Here is a 17,151-nt window from a genome sequence, read left to right as displayed (position 1 = left end):
TATGAAACTGTGTTAAATTTAAGAGACCTCCAGGAGTTAAATATTGCAGACAGCTGCTCTACCTTAGCAGACTGAGACACTGAGATAAGTGTTGGTCTGATTGTACGAAATATAATTTCTAATGGTGAATAATACAACTGAACTAATATTTCCTCTTTTTCAATTTTAACCTACTGTTTCGATTTTAATGTTTGAAGTAATGTTATAAAATAAAGCTGCGTTGATTTTATTTGCAGTAATTTTTCACGCATGTGTGCAGTTCTCATTGTTGTAAACTACTGTTGGTGTCCCTTTACTTGTCAATATTTTGTCCTCATGTTTATATATCCTAAATATTCAATATTATTTATCTCACGTGTTAATGGAGATTTGAGAGATTTTATACAAATATTATATAATATAATATAAAATGACACATCACAGAATGAAATGTAGAAGAGAAGGTATGAAGATATAAATGGGCCCAGATCCCACTCCACTCCAGTAATTTGTCATATACGTTTTCAAATCATAAACCCATTAAAAACTAGTTCAGTTCAACTCAGTTTGCTGTTGCAGCTGTAAAGGCTGAAGTGTAACACCATCCATCAGCCTAATCCTGATCTTTTATTTCTGATCCCTTATTGATCATGGAAATCGGACCCAAGCGCTCAAGCCCTGATGTAGTGAGTCCTCCGTGCATGCTGCGCTTACAGTAATGTAGTGACGCTGAACAACTGACACAGTCTCTGCTCAACCTCATTACCTTCTTACCCGGAGGTTCCCCCAGAACGTGACACACTTCTGCAGCGACTGCCGCCTCTGAGGGAGTATCAGCCGCTCACAGAGTGTGGTTTAGTTTGAGTGTAGCTTCTTAACGTGGCACCATTAGACACGTGATGAATGGCTGTTTAAGAGCCGTTTGGGTGTGATTATTTATCAATGCTACACTGTCATTATGATAAATGGGATTTTTATTGTGGCTCTGATGTTTTTTCCTCTCCCAGCAATAAGTAGGATGTGTTTGTCATTGGCTCAGAGTTCAACCTGCACATAGGGAGGTGGAGCTAAGATGTTGGCCTTGTTTCTGTGAGGATTTAAGAAGTGCTTTTCTTTTTGCGGGAGCCATATATAAACATTGTATTGAAGAGTTCAAATATCTACTTAATCATAAATGTTAATGTGGTGTTATTGGGAATATTATATTTTACAATATCTTCACGTTGAACAGTGTAGAATTTGTAACGTCTCTTGTCCATCTTTAATTTCTCCTCCCTTATAATAATAATAATAATAATAATAATAATAATAACAATTATACACAGATAAAGCTAAAAAAGTGTAAAAGTGTAAATATCTGATAAAGTATAATTCACTAAGCTACAGGCAGTCTCTGAGTCTCTGAGTCAGAGGGCTGGGGTTACTGTTGTGCTGCTGGGTGATGTCTCTGTCCTCAGTAATTTGGACACCAAGTCTTTTCTGATCTTTATCCACCATGACTTTGTTGACATTTTCTGGGATTCAACTGGCAGATTTGATGGCGACTTTGTGGTCTAATTAGGCCAGTCTCACCGATTTGTTCTCTCTCACTTTCTCTCTGTCTTTCTCTCAGCTGTCTAGTTATCCCAGCTGACCCACAGCCGACAATCGGAGCGCAGTACAGCCATATATCATGAACTGGTTTTATGTTTCTTTATAGAAAACACACAATTGTAAAGGCCTTTTTATATTCATCATAAAATTATGTCAGTCTTCATTATTATTTTAAGGCTTGAAGCAGTACAGCTTCCAGGTAATTCATGTTCTCTGTCAACTCGAGTCTCTTCTCTGTGAATAATGAGTCAGCCTGTTTTTATGTTTCAGTGTATTGTTGGAATTGTCTTTTGCGTGGATCTGTTGCCTGACCTGCCTGATTTTACACCAAGAAAATGAGCATTTTGAATATTTGCATCAACATAATAGATGGTTAAAGTCCTTTTTTTTTACGTAATTCCAGCTTAAGCGGAAACGCATCACTCTCTGCAGTTGAAAACCTGTCTTGTGTGTTTTTGTGGATTTTGTGATGTATTTCTGAACAAGTGGTTTGAACTCACCTAAATCAGAGAGTCGTGAGGTTTTTTAAATGACAGCAGTGACCACATCTTGCGCTCACGCACAATGCCGTACACAACCTTGGCAGTCCTGCAGCCACAGTGTGTGTTTAATCTTTTCCCTGGCGCCACTTCCTAGCTGAGAGCATTCCTGGCACCCAGAGGCCCAGAGGGGGTCGACCTCTGGGCTGAAAGCACTGTCACACTTCAGAGCTGGCACCTTGTCTCGTTACTAACTAAGCATCCGTCTTTTCCTTCTTTTTGGCCCAAAATGCTCCGCTTACCCTCCGTTCCTGAGCGGAGGATCCTTCCATGGAGAATGACCTCTTTGAAGGATGGTCTGGTTCCTTTCAGGGCAGATTCTCCTCGCACTCAGTTTCCCAGCGCTGCGTCTACGTCTGGAGCTGTGCCCGAGCTCCCAACCAAGAATGTGAATTGGCAGAGGACGTAATTAAGGCGATGTCTGCCCTAATACACGGCCTAACCTTTAAGAGCCTCTGTTCACTGAGAGCTGTGTTTTTCTGGATACTGTTGCTGTAGAGTAACAGCTATAATGTGAGCTGAATGGATGCAGAGAACGCTGGCAGAGGTAGAAAGTAGATGAAAGACAATGTTACTGATCATCACTTTAATATTGTGATTGTCTCAGATGAGGTTCAGCGGTTTCACACTTACAACTTCACTTTGAATTCAACCTTGTGTATGTGGCAGATGAAGATTATTTATTTTTATTTTATTAGTAGCAATAAACATTATTTATCATTATCAATACCATAACTTTTTTGACTTTCTTTATGCCTCCATGCCGACGTCTAAGGAGCAAACGGTCAACTTGGACTCAGTGATGAACTGTCTTACTGACCTCACCTTCATCCAGTCTTTGGGACCTGATATGTCAGGAATGCATTAAGGGAATTTCTACAAAATTGGCGCAACTGATGACCTGATTAGATTTTAATGGTCAATGACTGGTTGTGTACGTCCCATTCTCATCAAGGCCACAAACATGTGTAAGCAACAACGTCACTATATGTATGGTAATTCTAGTTTTTTGATGTTTCTCATTTGCATCTTGGAGGGTTTGTGACCCTCAGGTTGAGAATTTGAAAGAAAATAATCAACAGTTGCATCTTTGTAGTTGTGAATTTATTCAAGGAATCTGAATCTCTGAGAAAGCGTAGGGCCTGAACTGCTCTGCCTTTGTGTTCTCCTTGTTCTCTCCCCTTATATGCAAGTGTTTTTGTGTACACAGGTGTGTGTGTGTGTGTGTGTGTGTGTGTGTGTGTGTGTGTGTGTGTGTGTGTGTGTGTGTGTGTGTGTTTACAGTAAAGTGTGAATAAGACGAGCGACCCAGCTTGTGTCTCTCCTTTGATTTTTCCCCACTTCCTCTGCTAAGGCCCTGTGTTATTACTTTGCTGGAAGTGCTTGACTGAAAGCAGAAGGATTAAGGCCGTGTCAAACATGCTTCTCTGTTTTACTTCCTCTACGACCCCCTCCCCCGGCACACCCTCCTCCTTTTCCTCCCCCCTCCCTCTGGCACTCTGTGTTTAAACTCGCCCAGTGCCAAACAGGGATCTGGTAACTTTGGGCAGTGCTGTTTTTTTGTGCGCGCTCTGCTTGCAGGTTCTGCTCTCTGGCCAACATCCAGACGTCCTAAACAAAGCGTCCCATTGATTATTTTGGCCAAAGAGGCCGAGACTTGTTTTAATGACACATTTGATTTGATTAAAGCTGTTGTGTGTTTGCTCTTCAGAGACCTGGAGACCGGGGTGAAATAGACAAAGTGATAGTGGTCTTGTTTTTTTACAAGACCACTAGAGTTGACTTAATTCAACACGTAATAAGTAATAAAATACTAAAAGTTACTAATAAAATACACTATTTCTTAGTTTTGCTGTTGCAGACTTCCTTCTGATATGATCTGTAGCTTATGGAGGTTTATGTTAGTTACTATAAGTTATTGTTGTGTGACTGATGCTGCTGAATCGGTTAATGACCTGTAACACTGTAACACTACATTTAAATCACCTGATAATGACGTCTTTAGGAAAATTGATTTTAATAATATTATTACTCCTTTTGGCATCTTGACTCTGGTTTGATGGAATGACTTAGAGGAAGCTGTACATTTATTGCACAGGCTCTTTCTCTTTTCTGGATTTAGGACAACTTTGAGGCTCCAAAAGTCCCAGATCTACACGTTTTGTGCTTGTTAGCATCATACTGAGCTCCTCTGTATGAAATTTGTTCTGATTGGACAGTTGGGGATTGAGGCGGGTTTCATTATAATTTTTCTCTTCAGTGAGCAATGCTCTGACTCTCCTGTCAGTGACTTTCAGCTGATACTGGATAATAAGCAGTTTTTATTCTATTGTAAATACAGTTAAAACAGAAAAACAAGAAAGAATAGAAGTTTAGTAAAGTCATAACTCGATGTGAGTGGAGTACATGGGCTGGGATCTGTCATGCCAAACATGGTGCAACAGCATCATTTACCTAATCTACTGGCTTGGTAAATAAAGGGCTAACACGCAAATTAATGTATTGTACAGTCACGGCCTACTGTACAATAGCAAACTTGAAACACTTAATGTCTGCATTCACAGCCAGAGAGCTGAATGTATAGAGGATAAAACATTAATAGGATCTGGTATCAAACAACAGAATAAAAGACAAGAGATCTGCTGAGCTGAGAAATGCTTGAACAGTTGAATCTGAGACTTGAGGCGTTCAATATAGCATGTATAATGAAGGAGCATCTCTGCTTCCGGACAAAGAAAGGAAAGCGTGAGCTGTGAATACGGGCATGAAATTGCTGATTAGAAACTTGGAATGCATTGAAAGAAAACATGCACTTGTTCTTTCTTAGTCTTGGGGTACATCTGTTATCTGTTCTGGTGCATGAGAAACAATGAGCAAACACTCGTTTGAGCCAGGAATATGAGTAAAACAGTCATGAAAACATTATGTTTATCTAAACGTATGCACAAGGTATGTCATAATCCTTCTCAGCTCCGTGTGCATTTACACTAACAATTACTCTGTCGTTCTGTTTACACATGCGGGCCGCTCCAAATACCTCTAACAGCCTGGTTACAGTAGAAATCCTCCATCATGCATGTACCTGCATCCATCCTGTTGCAGCAGCTGCTGCAGGTGTTGATGCCACGATTACCAGTGACTTTGTTTTTTTTTTTGTGGGACTTTAATCAATTCATCTTTTAATGCATAATCAGACCTAACCCTCTTTGCTCTAGTCATTCCTCCTTCTTAAAAATGGTCCTGAAGAGATTTGTTCTCAAATCAATTTGAACATAAGCGATGAGCAGTCGTTTTAGTCTTTTTTGTAAAAATGTTTAGTCTGTGTTTATCAGAGGTGGAGGTTTAGTAACATAGACAGAAGAGAGTGTAACTTTGGGAGATGACAGCTGAAACCTCAGATGAATGTTGTTTTTGACCCCGTCACTTCTACAAGAAGCAGAAAAGGGGGGGGGTGTGGGTCCTGAAAGGAATAGTCACAATTAATGGGAGAGATGACGCGGTGACTTTTGTTTTGAAACGGACTTTGACATTTCTGAGCGTATTAGTCGAACGTGTTAAAGGTCATTCTGCCATTGATTGTTAAAAATCAGCAGCCAACGGCTTCGTCCCTGTCAGACTGTGTTTGAGAATCATTTTTGTGTCACAGCTGTAATGTGTCGTTATTCTGAAGTTAACGACCCGTTTCCTTGTTGTGTCTGTTTTGTTTCAGATGGAGTCCACTCAGTGTCGGCTCAGTGCCTCCTCCAAGTTACCATCATCACAGATGAAATGCTGTCCAACAGTATCACGTTGAGGCTGGCCAACACCTCGCAGGAGCACTTCCTCTCCCTGCTGCTTGCACAGTTTCTTGACGGTGTGGCGCGCGTCCTGTCTGCCGCACCCCAGGACGTTGTCATCTTTAACATCCAAGATGACACGGACGTCAGCGCTCGTATCCTCAACGTCAGCCTGTCTGTGGCTGTGCCCGTGTTAGGGGAAGGGAATCAGCGGTCGGCAGGGCTTGGCCACGGAGGCGACAGGCCAGGGAGAGAGGTAGAAAGTGGAGGCGCAGAGTTTTTCGGCTCAGAGGAACTCCAGGAGAGGCTGTACCTGAACCGCAGCCTTCTCGCCCAGATCTCCTCGCAGGAAGTTCTTCCCTTCGATGACAACATATGTCTGCGTGAGCCATGTGAGAACTACATGAAGTGTGTTTCCGTGCTGAAGTTTGACAGCCTGGCACCGTTTGTTGCCTCAGATACCATCCTGTTCAGGCCCATCCATCCCATCGCTGGGCTACGCTGCCGCTGCCCCACAGGCTTCACCGGAGACTACTGCGAGACGGAGATTGACCTCTGCTATTCTAAACCCTGTGGAGCCCACGGCGTGTGCCGCAGCAGAGAGGGAGGCTACACCTGCGAGTGCTTTGAGGACTACACAGGTGAGAGAGCCTTTGCTTTATATAAACCTAATAACTGATAAGGCAGTGTTGTTTTATACACTGTCAACAACTAATTGACCTGTAATTATTTTATTGAATATGGTAATAATGATGCAGAATTAACACCTTATGATCCATCTACAAAACAATAAAGGAGCAGCATTGTTGTTTTTTTTAATAGTATTACTATGTTTGCATAACTACTGTACTGTAATAAGCGTGTTAGTCAGACATGCAAACATTAGCAGTTTGTTTAATCCATTTCTTACATTTTAGTTGTGTGGTTCTGTTTCAATAAGGCCAAATCAAAAACTACACTAATGCCTGTTGCACCTCGTCACAGTTTCTAAGCTCTGATTGGAAAGACGTGGAGTCCCACCAGAAGGTGAAAGGGCTCAATTTCTGCCAAGCTGTCCACACGCAGCCTCCAGTATGATAATTTCTCCTCCACAAAGATCCCATGGGAGCTTTAATGTCTACATCTGTCCCTCTTCAGCTGTGTATTGAACCTGGCTCTTTATTGAGGCACTCTGTCCTGTACACTGATGACCGTAGCTCTGCAAACAAAGGCTGAGTGATGAGTTATTGATTTGATTTTCCCTGTTGGAGTCAGCCACCGCGGAAGTAAACATGAGAACAGACGGACACAGGCCCGTAAGCTGTTGTGGTCGATTTTAATTAGAATTGTGTATTTTAATGATGAACTTGTCTGTTTATTGTTTGATGCTTTTTTGGATCTTTTTTTTTCTGATTTGTGGATCTTGCAGCGATTGAATAACCTCTATACCTACATGCATAATCCCACCTACATTCATAACTTCACCCTGAGTTGTGGGAGTGAACGGTGTGTCAAAGCTGACGTCCAAAGAGCAGGAGCAGTGATGATATAACGAGCTCTTTTTCCTCGCTGATGCTTATTTTGGAGGTTGAGGTTGATTTTCTTTACTCTGCGTCGAATGTTTTGCAGGGAAGAAAACAACAACAGCTCCTCTGTTCGGCGTAGTATCGCTGAGTGGAGTAAAAGGAAATAATTCATTATGGATGGCTACAGATGGAGAGTGTCCCCTGGCTGTGAAAGGCCCTCCAGTAAAAATACCTAAATATCACAAAGCACACAGCACGTTGAGAAGGAGAGGACAGAAGGTTTTATAGTCAGCTATAATGAAAAATTAATTTATTACTGTTGGCAGCAGAAATGTGAGCCACACGCAAATATTATTCACATCCTCAACGGGTTAAATACCGTCGGCTCGCTTACTTATGATTAAGAGAAAAGGGAGAAGTTGAAAAAGAGTTGAAAGAGGAAGAGAATAAACATATGCTAATTTATACAGTATGTATATTAGGGTAGTTGCCCCATCTTTTTGTTGAGAGGTTAAGTGGGACAAATCATGACTTCTTAATGCGATTCAGATTTTCATCTCGTCTTTGAAGTGCTTGTTTATGATGTTTGATTATAGGTCAACACTTTACTTTTCCCCCCTCCCCTATTTAGATTTTATAAGCCGTAAACAAATTGTCACACGTGAATGACTGATATAAAGTATAATACAGCTGTTAAAATATTTCTCAGGAAGGTTGAAATAGTTTTAAAAAAGCAGCTCTGCTATTGAGTGAGGCTCACCTTTATAACCAATCACAGAATGGCAAAGATTTCTGCCTAATTAATAAGTTTGACAATGATTATTGTATTTGTTTATATGACTTAATCTTATAAAATAATCAGAAATCTGAGTTTCTCACTTTACTTTCTCACTTTCTCACCTTTAATTGTGTTAAAATAACTGCAGAGAAAGTCATGTTGTTGTCTCTGTGCTCTCAGTAATGGCATGGCTTCCATTATTCCTTGTCAGACATTAAAAGGCTTTTTCACCTGTTTATGACGCCTGGAATAGTGTCGGCTTTCGAATGTGTGGGCTCAGTCTCTCAGAGTCCAGGTTGAGTGGCACTTACATATTCTTATGCGCAGCTGTGGGTGTTGGAGCTGAACTGTAGGTGCTTTTAACGTGAGGCAGAGGGAACGTGTGAGTGGGTGAAGTGGGCGTATTTCCATTTGGTTACACTGAAATCCGCGTCGACCAGTTAGCTGCATCAGTAGGGGGTTTGCACCCAGATGCTGTTAGATGTAATATGTAGGCCTTGGCGAGTTTTCTGAGAGTAAATATGATTCTGTAGTTGATGTTTAATATGTTTGAGTCACGCTGTCAAACTATCTGATCAAACAGGGTTTTCAGGAGGGTTTTATTTGATGTTTTTTCCTCAACAACTCCCACTTCTCTGCTTCACTGCGTGTTCACACTGTGGTAGGGCTCTCTGTCTCTCTGTGGTGGGGAACTGTTGGATCGTAGGCGTTGCCAGATGGTAGCAGGAGAGAAAAAAAAAAGCATAACAGCGATCATCTTTCCTGTCGAAGAGTAAATGATTGGGCTCAGCTGAGTCATTCTGTAGACAGCAGTGATCAACAAGATGTTATCCTCCTTTAGTGCATGTTACTCTTAAAACACGCAGCCGGAGTAACACATCTCTTCAAACACACCATCCTACATGTGTTTGTGAAGATCATTCACCGGCTAACCACTGACTTGTTTTCTTGTCTTCTTATTCATTCTGTAATAGAGATTTGATCTGTGGGGCTTTAAGATGCTTTTAGGAACAAAAACTAGTGAATGTTCACACTCACGTTTCCAAATCACCTCACAGCAGTGTCTGAAATTAACACCTGCCAAGCTCTGAAAGCCACTACAATTTGCCTCGGAGAGATGGCATGAATAAAAAAAACTGCTGCCAGACACACAGGCTGTGCTGAAAAGAAATAAGAGCATTTGAACGTGTTAATTATGAACTGTAGAGTATCTGGTCTCTCCCTTCAGAGTGTCGGATTTGGTCTCATAGACTGAATTAGCAGTTAAAGACTTGGGTTGTGTTTATCTAAACACTTTGAATGATATGATGAATGTGGTGCCTTTTTCCAGAACTGAAACATTCACAAACTAAAGTACTGGACAAATTATTATTTGGTGGTGCTACAGGAAATATGACTACTAGTTAATATAATTTATCCTCCATGATGTATTTTTGTACCAGATCTTTCAGCGATATGCTTATTTTTGAATTAGGATCAGAAATGTGTTTAGAGTGATGGACCAGCGCTGCTATCCTTAGAGCAGCATGTTTCAGCCTCTAGATGATCAAAGATGATGTCATAACAAACACAGCTCCAGGCCGTGTGTCATCGTCAGTGATGGACTTATCTCATTATTTATCTATTATTATATTTAATCTTTCTGTCTATCCCGGCACACCGACCTTCTGATCATCCCAGGAAGGATCTGTGCATGAACAAACAGAGTATCTGCTGTAGTGAAAGTGGATCCTGCTCGCGGTGCTTTTGGTCTGTCCACAGGGATCCACCCGCTCCGTTTCACTGTGGAGGAGCAGCGATGCTCCTCTGTTGCCTTTTCTGTAACCTAGCAGCACAGAAACACCTGCTCAAGTTCACGATCTCTGAGGAAACACCCTCTAAAAGAACACTTAGTACACATGGCTGGTACACATCTGTACACCTGTACACCTTTGTCCTTGCTTTTGATTGTTTACTGGTCTTTGTGTTGAGTTTTAGTGGGATTATCTGCAGCAGGGGCTTGAATTTCAGTACATTTGTAATTAACCAAGCTACACATAGCTATTAGGCTTTTTGGTCACATTTTGTCCATTTTGCTGTTCTCTCTTTTTCTCTCTCTGTGAAAACCCTCTGGGATCAATTTATAATGAATTAGAAAAGCTAATAATAAAAGGCTGCAGATGCTTTTTGCAGATAAATACCTTTGTGTATTAGAGGATAAAAAAAAATTTTGCTAAAAGGTGTAGGCAGAGGTGTTGATATTTTAATGTATGTATTTTCCTTTTTATCTCAGTCTTAAAGGCAAAGTTTGATCCAATTTTCCATTTGATTTAAATTCTACTTTATATGTTCAGTCAGGTTTATAGATTTATTCATCAAAAAACTGACATTAAAGTCTGCAGTGCTGAGGTGTCTCCTGTCTAAATAAAAACAGGGTCTTTGAGGTGTCCATGCAGTTTGCTGCTTTAATGATTCATGCGGGCAGCAAACAGTGTGTGGGCACTGGGATGGACTTATAGAGGGGTGTAAATAGAGCACAGGAGACGTGTTTGAATTATTGATCAGGATATTTTGCTGGAATCGTGTCGTTGAGCCCATCCTCGCCCCGCTGTGTGGCTCACCTGGCAACGTTAAGCTGCTGCTCAGGAGCACCTGCGGTGGCGACGTCCCACGGGGATGAACTGAACACTGAAAACCATTTAGTCAGCTACATGTATCAGCAGCGAGGTGCATCTGTCAAAGTTTGTACTAGAATTAACTGTGTTCTCCACAGTCCACACATCTCGGTGTCTGTAGCTGAAGTCACACATCCTCTCTGATAATTACAGCTCTGTCACTTATTACAATGTTGGACAGCCACGCCAGCTTGAAGAAACACAAGTAGTTTACTGCCTACAGCGAGTTGCTGAATTAATAACGCGGCAGACAGCACTGCTACAGAAAGTCTTTATTTTCCAGCCGGCTGACCCGCAGTAACTGTTTGTCATCAGGAAGCATCAGTGGGGACAGGACAGGCTGTCGGGGTGGAGCAGCCATTACGCCTGTTACCATTTTGTTGCTACCGACACAGAGACATGTCTCCATGACATGCTGCAACTTTTTATACAACTTCAGTTGTCAGTGATGGCTCTTGGTAAAAAAACAACTTACTGGTACAGATCAGTAATAATAAATCTAGTTGTGTTGAAATGCTTTCACCTGTGTATCTCTATTTCATGCTAATTTGAATTTCTATTGTCCTTTTTTTATTGCACTACATTTATTTTAACAGCTTGTAGTTGTCAGATTAAGATTTTACATATAAACATAGATAATATTTCAAATTAATTATTAACAATAACACCAACGACAGTGTCTGGTTGTTACATTTTGGAGGTGTAGTTTGGACCCGTGTGAGACATGTCTCCCCTGAACTTCCTAGATTAAACACTTGTTTGAACATCAGACATAATCTTCCAAATTTTCACTCGAAGCAAAGACTCTTTCCTCCCCACTAGTTATCTTTTAGTTTTATGTTTGTATGTCTGTCTAAAGGGCTCCAGTGCCCCCTCGATCAGCTACAACAATGAAATCCTAGAGGCACATTTGGGAACATATTGACCTGGATGACTGAGAATCAGCCCTGTGAATCTTTAACCAAAGGTTTTGCCTCAATGCTCCGCTGCCTCTTTCCTGGAGGTAGGAAGTCAAAAGTTCACCAGAAGAATTTAACACACAAAATGCACTATGTGGGTAGAAGTTATAAACCAGCTGAACTTGGAGCCACAGGTTTCCTAAAGAGCCTCTCATAAGGTCATGTGTGTCTCATTGTGAAGTACAGCTTAACGTCTCTTTGTCTGTGTATATCAATAAATGCTGAGAATCATTATGAGCAGCTTCAGCATTTAATCCAGCATCTGTCTGTTGATTGAACGCTTTACTTTGAATACACGTCTCCAGACAACAGCATCAAAACAAAGAAACTTGCTTTCAGTGGGCTGTGAATGAAGTGATTAATAGTCTCAGAGTAAATAAAAGGCAAGTGTATCAGTGTGTGTGTTAGTTACTGTGTTACAGTGGAAGTCTTCCTCGCTGCTGACTGAGTGGCTTTGACACAGATTCCAGCTCACGCATGGGAGAGCGAGCAGTCTCGCTTGGGCAACTGCTGCAGCCTCCCATCCTGAGGATCCAGACAAACGGCACATGTGAGCCGAGGCGCAGGCCCGAGGAATATGAGGGTCACCGTCTCGCTGTCTGTGGCTCTCTCATGCTCTGTACCAGCGCTGCACTGCTCTTCACATTAATCAGCTTTCGATTCTTTGCTCTGTTGGCCTGGTGTGACCTGAAGTCCTGTGTTTCACTCCACCCCTCACAGTTCAGTGTGGTCCAGGACGGCTAACAACAAAAATATAAGTCGATAAACAGAAAAGGACCCAGCAACTGTTTTTGAGAGTTGATATACGGCATCATATAACCCCGTTTATGACCCAAACATTACCTTTGATTGTTATTAAATAGGTTTTTAATATGGAAATGATCACATTTAGTTAACCTTGGAAGAGACTTCCTGTGAATCTGATTGCAATGCAGTGTGAAAAGAATGAAAATAAAGGTTAAAAGTTTCAGGGGCTAAATGCATAAACACTTCCAACTCACTGCTTTGAGCCATTCAAGTTGTCCCACTGACTATGAATGCAGCACAAACGATGCTGTATTCCCAAAGGGGGAAGGAGGAATCATGCTGGGTGTGACACAAAGGAGAGAGCGAGAGATTGAAACGACATTTCTGTCAAAGAGCAAACAGTGTTCAGACTGTAGTTTGAAGTCAAAGATTTCTTCTTATAAACTTTATCTTTTTTTTTAAATAGAGGTGGATACTGTTCCATAAGATACATTTACGGTAAATACGAAAGCTTCAGTGACAGAAAGAATGAGTTTAGCAGTCTAAAGTCCCTGAGGTGGCAGTCACAGAGGTGACTGAGGCAACGCTGCTTGTCACAAACAATATTAATCCTCATTTCTCTCCACCTTTCTCCTTCTCCAACCATCTGTGTCCAGGAGAACGCTGCGAGCTGTCGTCCCGTTCTGGCCGTTGTGCTCCAGGAGTCTGCAAGAACGGCGGCTCCTGCGTCAACCTGCTTGTCGGCGGCTTCAAGTGCGAGTGTCCACCGGGCGGCTACGACAAGCCCTACTGTGAGATGACCACACGCAACTTCCCCCCGCACTCCTTCTTGACCTTCAAGGGCCTCCGCCAGCGCTTTCACTTCACCCTCTCTCTCACGTAAGCCCCCCCGCCTTCCTGCATCATCCACCCCTCTGTCATCTTTCAGTAAAGCGTGATTCACCCCTCATCCGCCTCCACATCCTACCTCTGCAGGCACACTCTCTCCACTGAAGTATGCCCCCTCCCCTACACATTTATGTAACCATAATAGTGTTTAATAGCAGTAATGGGATCATTGAACAACAGCCATTTTCTGAAGCGCCACTTTGGAATAAGTTTAGAGCACTGGTGCTATAAATATCGAACCACTGCCACAATATACTGCTGCATGATGTTGGAGGCATAAATGTACTGAAGCTCAGTTTGTCAGGTCAGTGTTTCACTGTCACAAGGAGCTGTGTTTTCTGGAGACTTACACAACATGAAGATGTTAAAGAGTGAGTTTGATCTTATTACAGTCAGTGGTCACTCTGAGCTGAGTCAGCGAGTGGCCTATTTCCACACAGTGTCTCACCAAGGTGAAACACTCGTCTTTGGATGACTGTACAGCCATTATAGATATGTACACAGTGTCAGCGACATAGTTAGGGGTTTGTTTGTTTTTTCCTTCCCTGAATCTTCAGTATTTTTTTGATTGCACTTCCTTTTCTTAGTCTCTGTAACCCCGCAGGGAATTCAGTGCCTGTCCTCTTGTGTTATTTTTAGTCACAGTGTGGATGTAGTGAAATCAGTTTTATTCAAAAGCCTAATATCACGAGTCTCAGGGGGATTTGTGACAAAACCACTGATTCACAAAAAAAAATACAACTAATAGCAGTGATTAACTTAACACGGCTCAGACACACTGTTTTAAAACAGCAAGTTCTTGTTTTTACTTTGGTTTTTGTCCAGGCTAAACAAACCAGATATGTGTTAATTATTAGATATTATTAGATATAGACAGATTTTAAACAGGACCACACTAACTGTTTCTACCTGTTGGTTGTACCTTCATTATTTATCATACAGACCACTTTGATTTCATCTAACCAAAGGAAAGAAGTTTAAAGAGAAGTCTCACCTCAGCCTGTTTTCAGACAGGACTATTTATGAGAAGCACAAGCAGCAGTGTCATTGCCAACGCCGGCACTTTCTCTGAGAGCTGGAGGTGCTGTCTCATGCCATAATTAGTATTTAGCAGTTTTTCTTCACAGCTCAAAAAGGAAAAGTCATCTCATGTAAATTTCATTACGTTAGTTTAAAATTCAGACAAGAATTGTAGGTGAGTTTTACTTTTTGCAGCACCTCAGTGTTCTTTTTATTTCACCTCGTAGCAGGACATGTGTCGATAGTAGTTTTACCTTTTAGTTACTATAATCACAGGAAACCTATTTTTACCTTCCTTGTACAGTTTATACCGTTAAACATAAGCTCCAGATTTGGCCATATATGCCCTTTCCAGTTTTATTTTATTTGCATCTCACAGGTCGTTGAGTGTTTGAATCAGTTATTATGACGCAGGTGCAGCAGGTTGAGGGTGAAATGGAAGTGGAAGCTTTAAATCTGTGTGCTTGATGATTTGGAGGTGGTATGTGGAGCGGGAACAGATGGGCTGTGAATACAGAACACATGCAAAGACAGCGGGTCCAACAGTCTGCACCAATCACCCATGTGATGAAATGTAATCAACGATAAAAGCCGTCCGTTCTGTTTGATATCTGTCACAACAAGTAACAACAAGTATCGCCTCTCAGATGGTATCACGAGGGAATGTGTTCTGCCATTTTCCCTTACTTATTGTGATTGTTGTCACCTTAGACGTGCTCGGCAGGAGTTGACGCTCACAATTGCTGCTGGTGGAAATAATATCCCCCTTGTGAGCTTTATGAACTCAGCCCTTCTTTAAGCACGGTTCAGATGGCAGCCCTTTTTTTTTTGAGCACTGCTCAAACCAGTTTTGAAGGCAGTCTACATTTCTCTGGCAGGCCATACAAACTGTGAAGCAGCAGATGTGTAAAAGGGTGCCAATGCTGAGCGCTTGAGGCAGTTGAGGTCAACAAGTGGTTGTGTTACCTGAGCCTGTTACCTGAGCCTGCACTGCACAGATACTCAGAGAGAGCCTCTGTTATGATGAGTGGCTCAGGATGTGGATCTTACAGCGGCGGCTAATTTTAGGTCTCTTTCTATCCCAGTTTCGCCTCCTGAGCTCTGCAATCAAGGCTGAGATTATGTGACGGCATCAACACTCGCTAGATTTTGATCATGATGGTGATATTTCACAAACTGATTTTCCTGTTTCTGTCTCTAACATCTTGATATCTTTTATATTGACGTGTGACTGAAGATGTATAGGTCACGGCTCAACCTATGCTAAACAAAGATTTTGCAGCCAAACTAGCAGCTCAGTGAAGTTGGTATGAGCATGCTGTGTGTAAATGGAAGCATCAGTGTATGTTTAAGTTTTATGTACATTGTGTTTTTAGTCATATGCGGACTTTTCTGTCAAGATAAAGAAAGGAAATAACTGTGGAGCTAGAGAAAGATTCATCTTCTGGGTACCACGAATGACTGCCCCATCATGTTTTACAACAGTCAACCCCAAAGTGGTCTATTGACAAACCAGCTGATTCACAATTATTGCAGCAGCAGTGATGAAATATATCAACTAACACAAATGTTTGTGTCTCTATTTCACACTTGCACGTTGTAAAAATCCATGAGGGGATCATGTTCTCTCATCCTCTCTGCAGCATGTCAGCATCGCGTGACATGGATTTCCTACATAAGGGCAGACTGGTTGTTATTTTTACTGATGGGTGCCTAATGTAACATGAAGTGATGCCAGTTAGTTCCAGTTGATTACTCACAGTACTCTCATAGTTCAGAGGGCTCAGGGGGCGATGTGTAGAAGCCTTTTAAATCGATACGCCGGAGACTGCTCAGGAGAGATGGACTCGCCATCATAATCCTGGTCTGTGTTTTTTTTTACTGGATGTATAGTAGCCGTCTGACTGCTCTAAAAGCTCTGCTATTATAATCAGGAGGAGGATCAGCATCCTTCCTCCTCGGAGGCTGTTCTCAGTAAGCAGGTCAGCAGTGCCGTGCCCCCTGGCTCTTCTGCATTTCAAGAATACTGCACTAACAGCATCATATACAGTATCTCCTCCATTCCTTCTGCCTGAAAGAAGGGGGTGGGCTGCTGCTCGTGTTGTCTGAGAACATGTACAGGAATTTGAATGTATGACTGACATGATGTCCTTCCTCTAAGAACAGCTCAGACGTATGTGAGGAAAAACTAAGCTGTAAGCTAATGGAGAACATGAACAGAAAATACCAATGCGAATAAGCAGCGCATGCTTCTCAGTTAGCAGATGTGCACAAGAGTATCATTCCTGGGTCCCCTGTGGGATGGATAATGAATAAATCCACGTAGTAAGTGTTGGATTTAGGTTTGGGTTTTCACACATCTCAGTGACCCATTTCCACAGATCAGATTTATGACCACAGACCACAGCTGACAGGTAAAGCGTGATATTTTTAAACCACGTGCTCCACCATATACTTTAATCCCAGTTAAAGAGCGAGGCACCGTCTCTGATCTGGTCTCAGTGTTTGAACTATATATATATATGTGTGCATGTGCGTATATATATATATATGTATTGAAATGTGCATTATGCCAGGATCATGCAGCACGATGGCCGTGTGCACTCTGGTTTCACCCTCAAGATGCAAACAGCAATCTGACACTGAGTCTGTGATTACAGCACCAGCAGCTGTTTGTGTTCGCCGCCATCAGAAAATATATTTTGAAGCTGTC

At 41.8% G+C, this 17,151-nt stretch overlaps 1 protein-coding gene across 3 annotated transcripts in view; it reads left to right on the top strand.

Annotated features, from left to right (window-relative positions):
- celsr2 (cadherin, EGF LAG seven-pass G-type receptor 2) overlaps positions 1–17,151 on the top strand; it is a 49,621-nt gene that overhangs the window by 12,439 nt on the left and 20,031 nt on the right. For all 3 annotated transcript variants that reach the window (XM_026348309.1, XM_026348308.1, XM_026348307.1), the window contains exons 2-3: positions 5,821–6,528; positions 13,187–13,409. In XM_026348309.1, the coding sequence (XP_026204094.1) occupies positions 5,821–6,528; positions 13,187–13,409 (931 nt within the window). The remainder of the gene's footprint in view (positions 1–5,820; positions 6,529–13,186; positions 13,410–17,151) is intronic.

This window comes from Anabas testudineus, chromosome 5, assembly GCF_900324465.2.
Source record: "Anabas testudineus chromosome 5, fAnaTes1.2, whole genome shotgun sequence".
Taxonomy (NCBI): domain Eukaryota; kingdom Metazoa; phylum Chordata; class Actinopteri; order Anabantiformes; family Anabantidae; genus Anabas; species Anabas testudineus.
The sequence above is the reverse complement of the archived record's forward strand: the minus strand, read 5'-3'. Positions and strand labels throughout refer to the sequence as shown.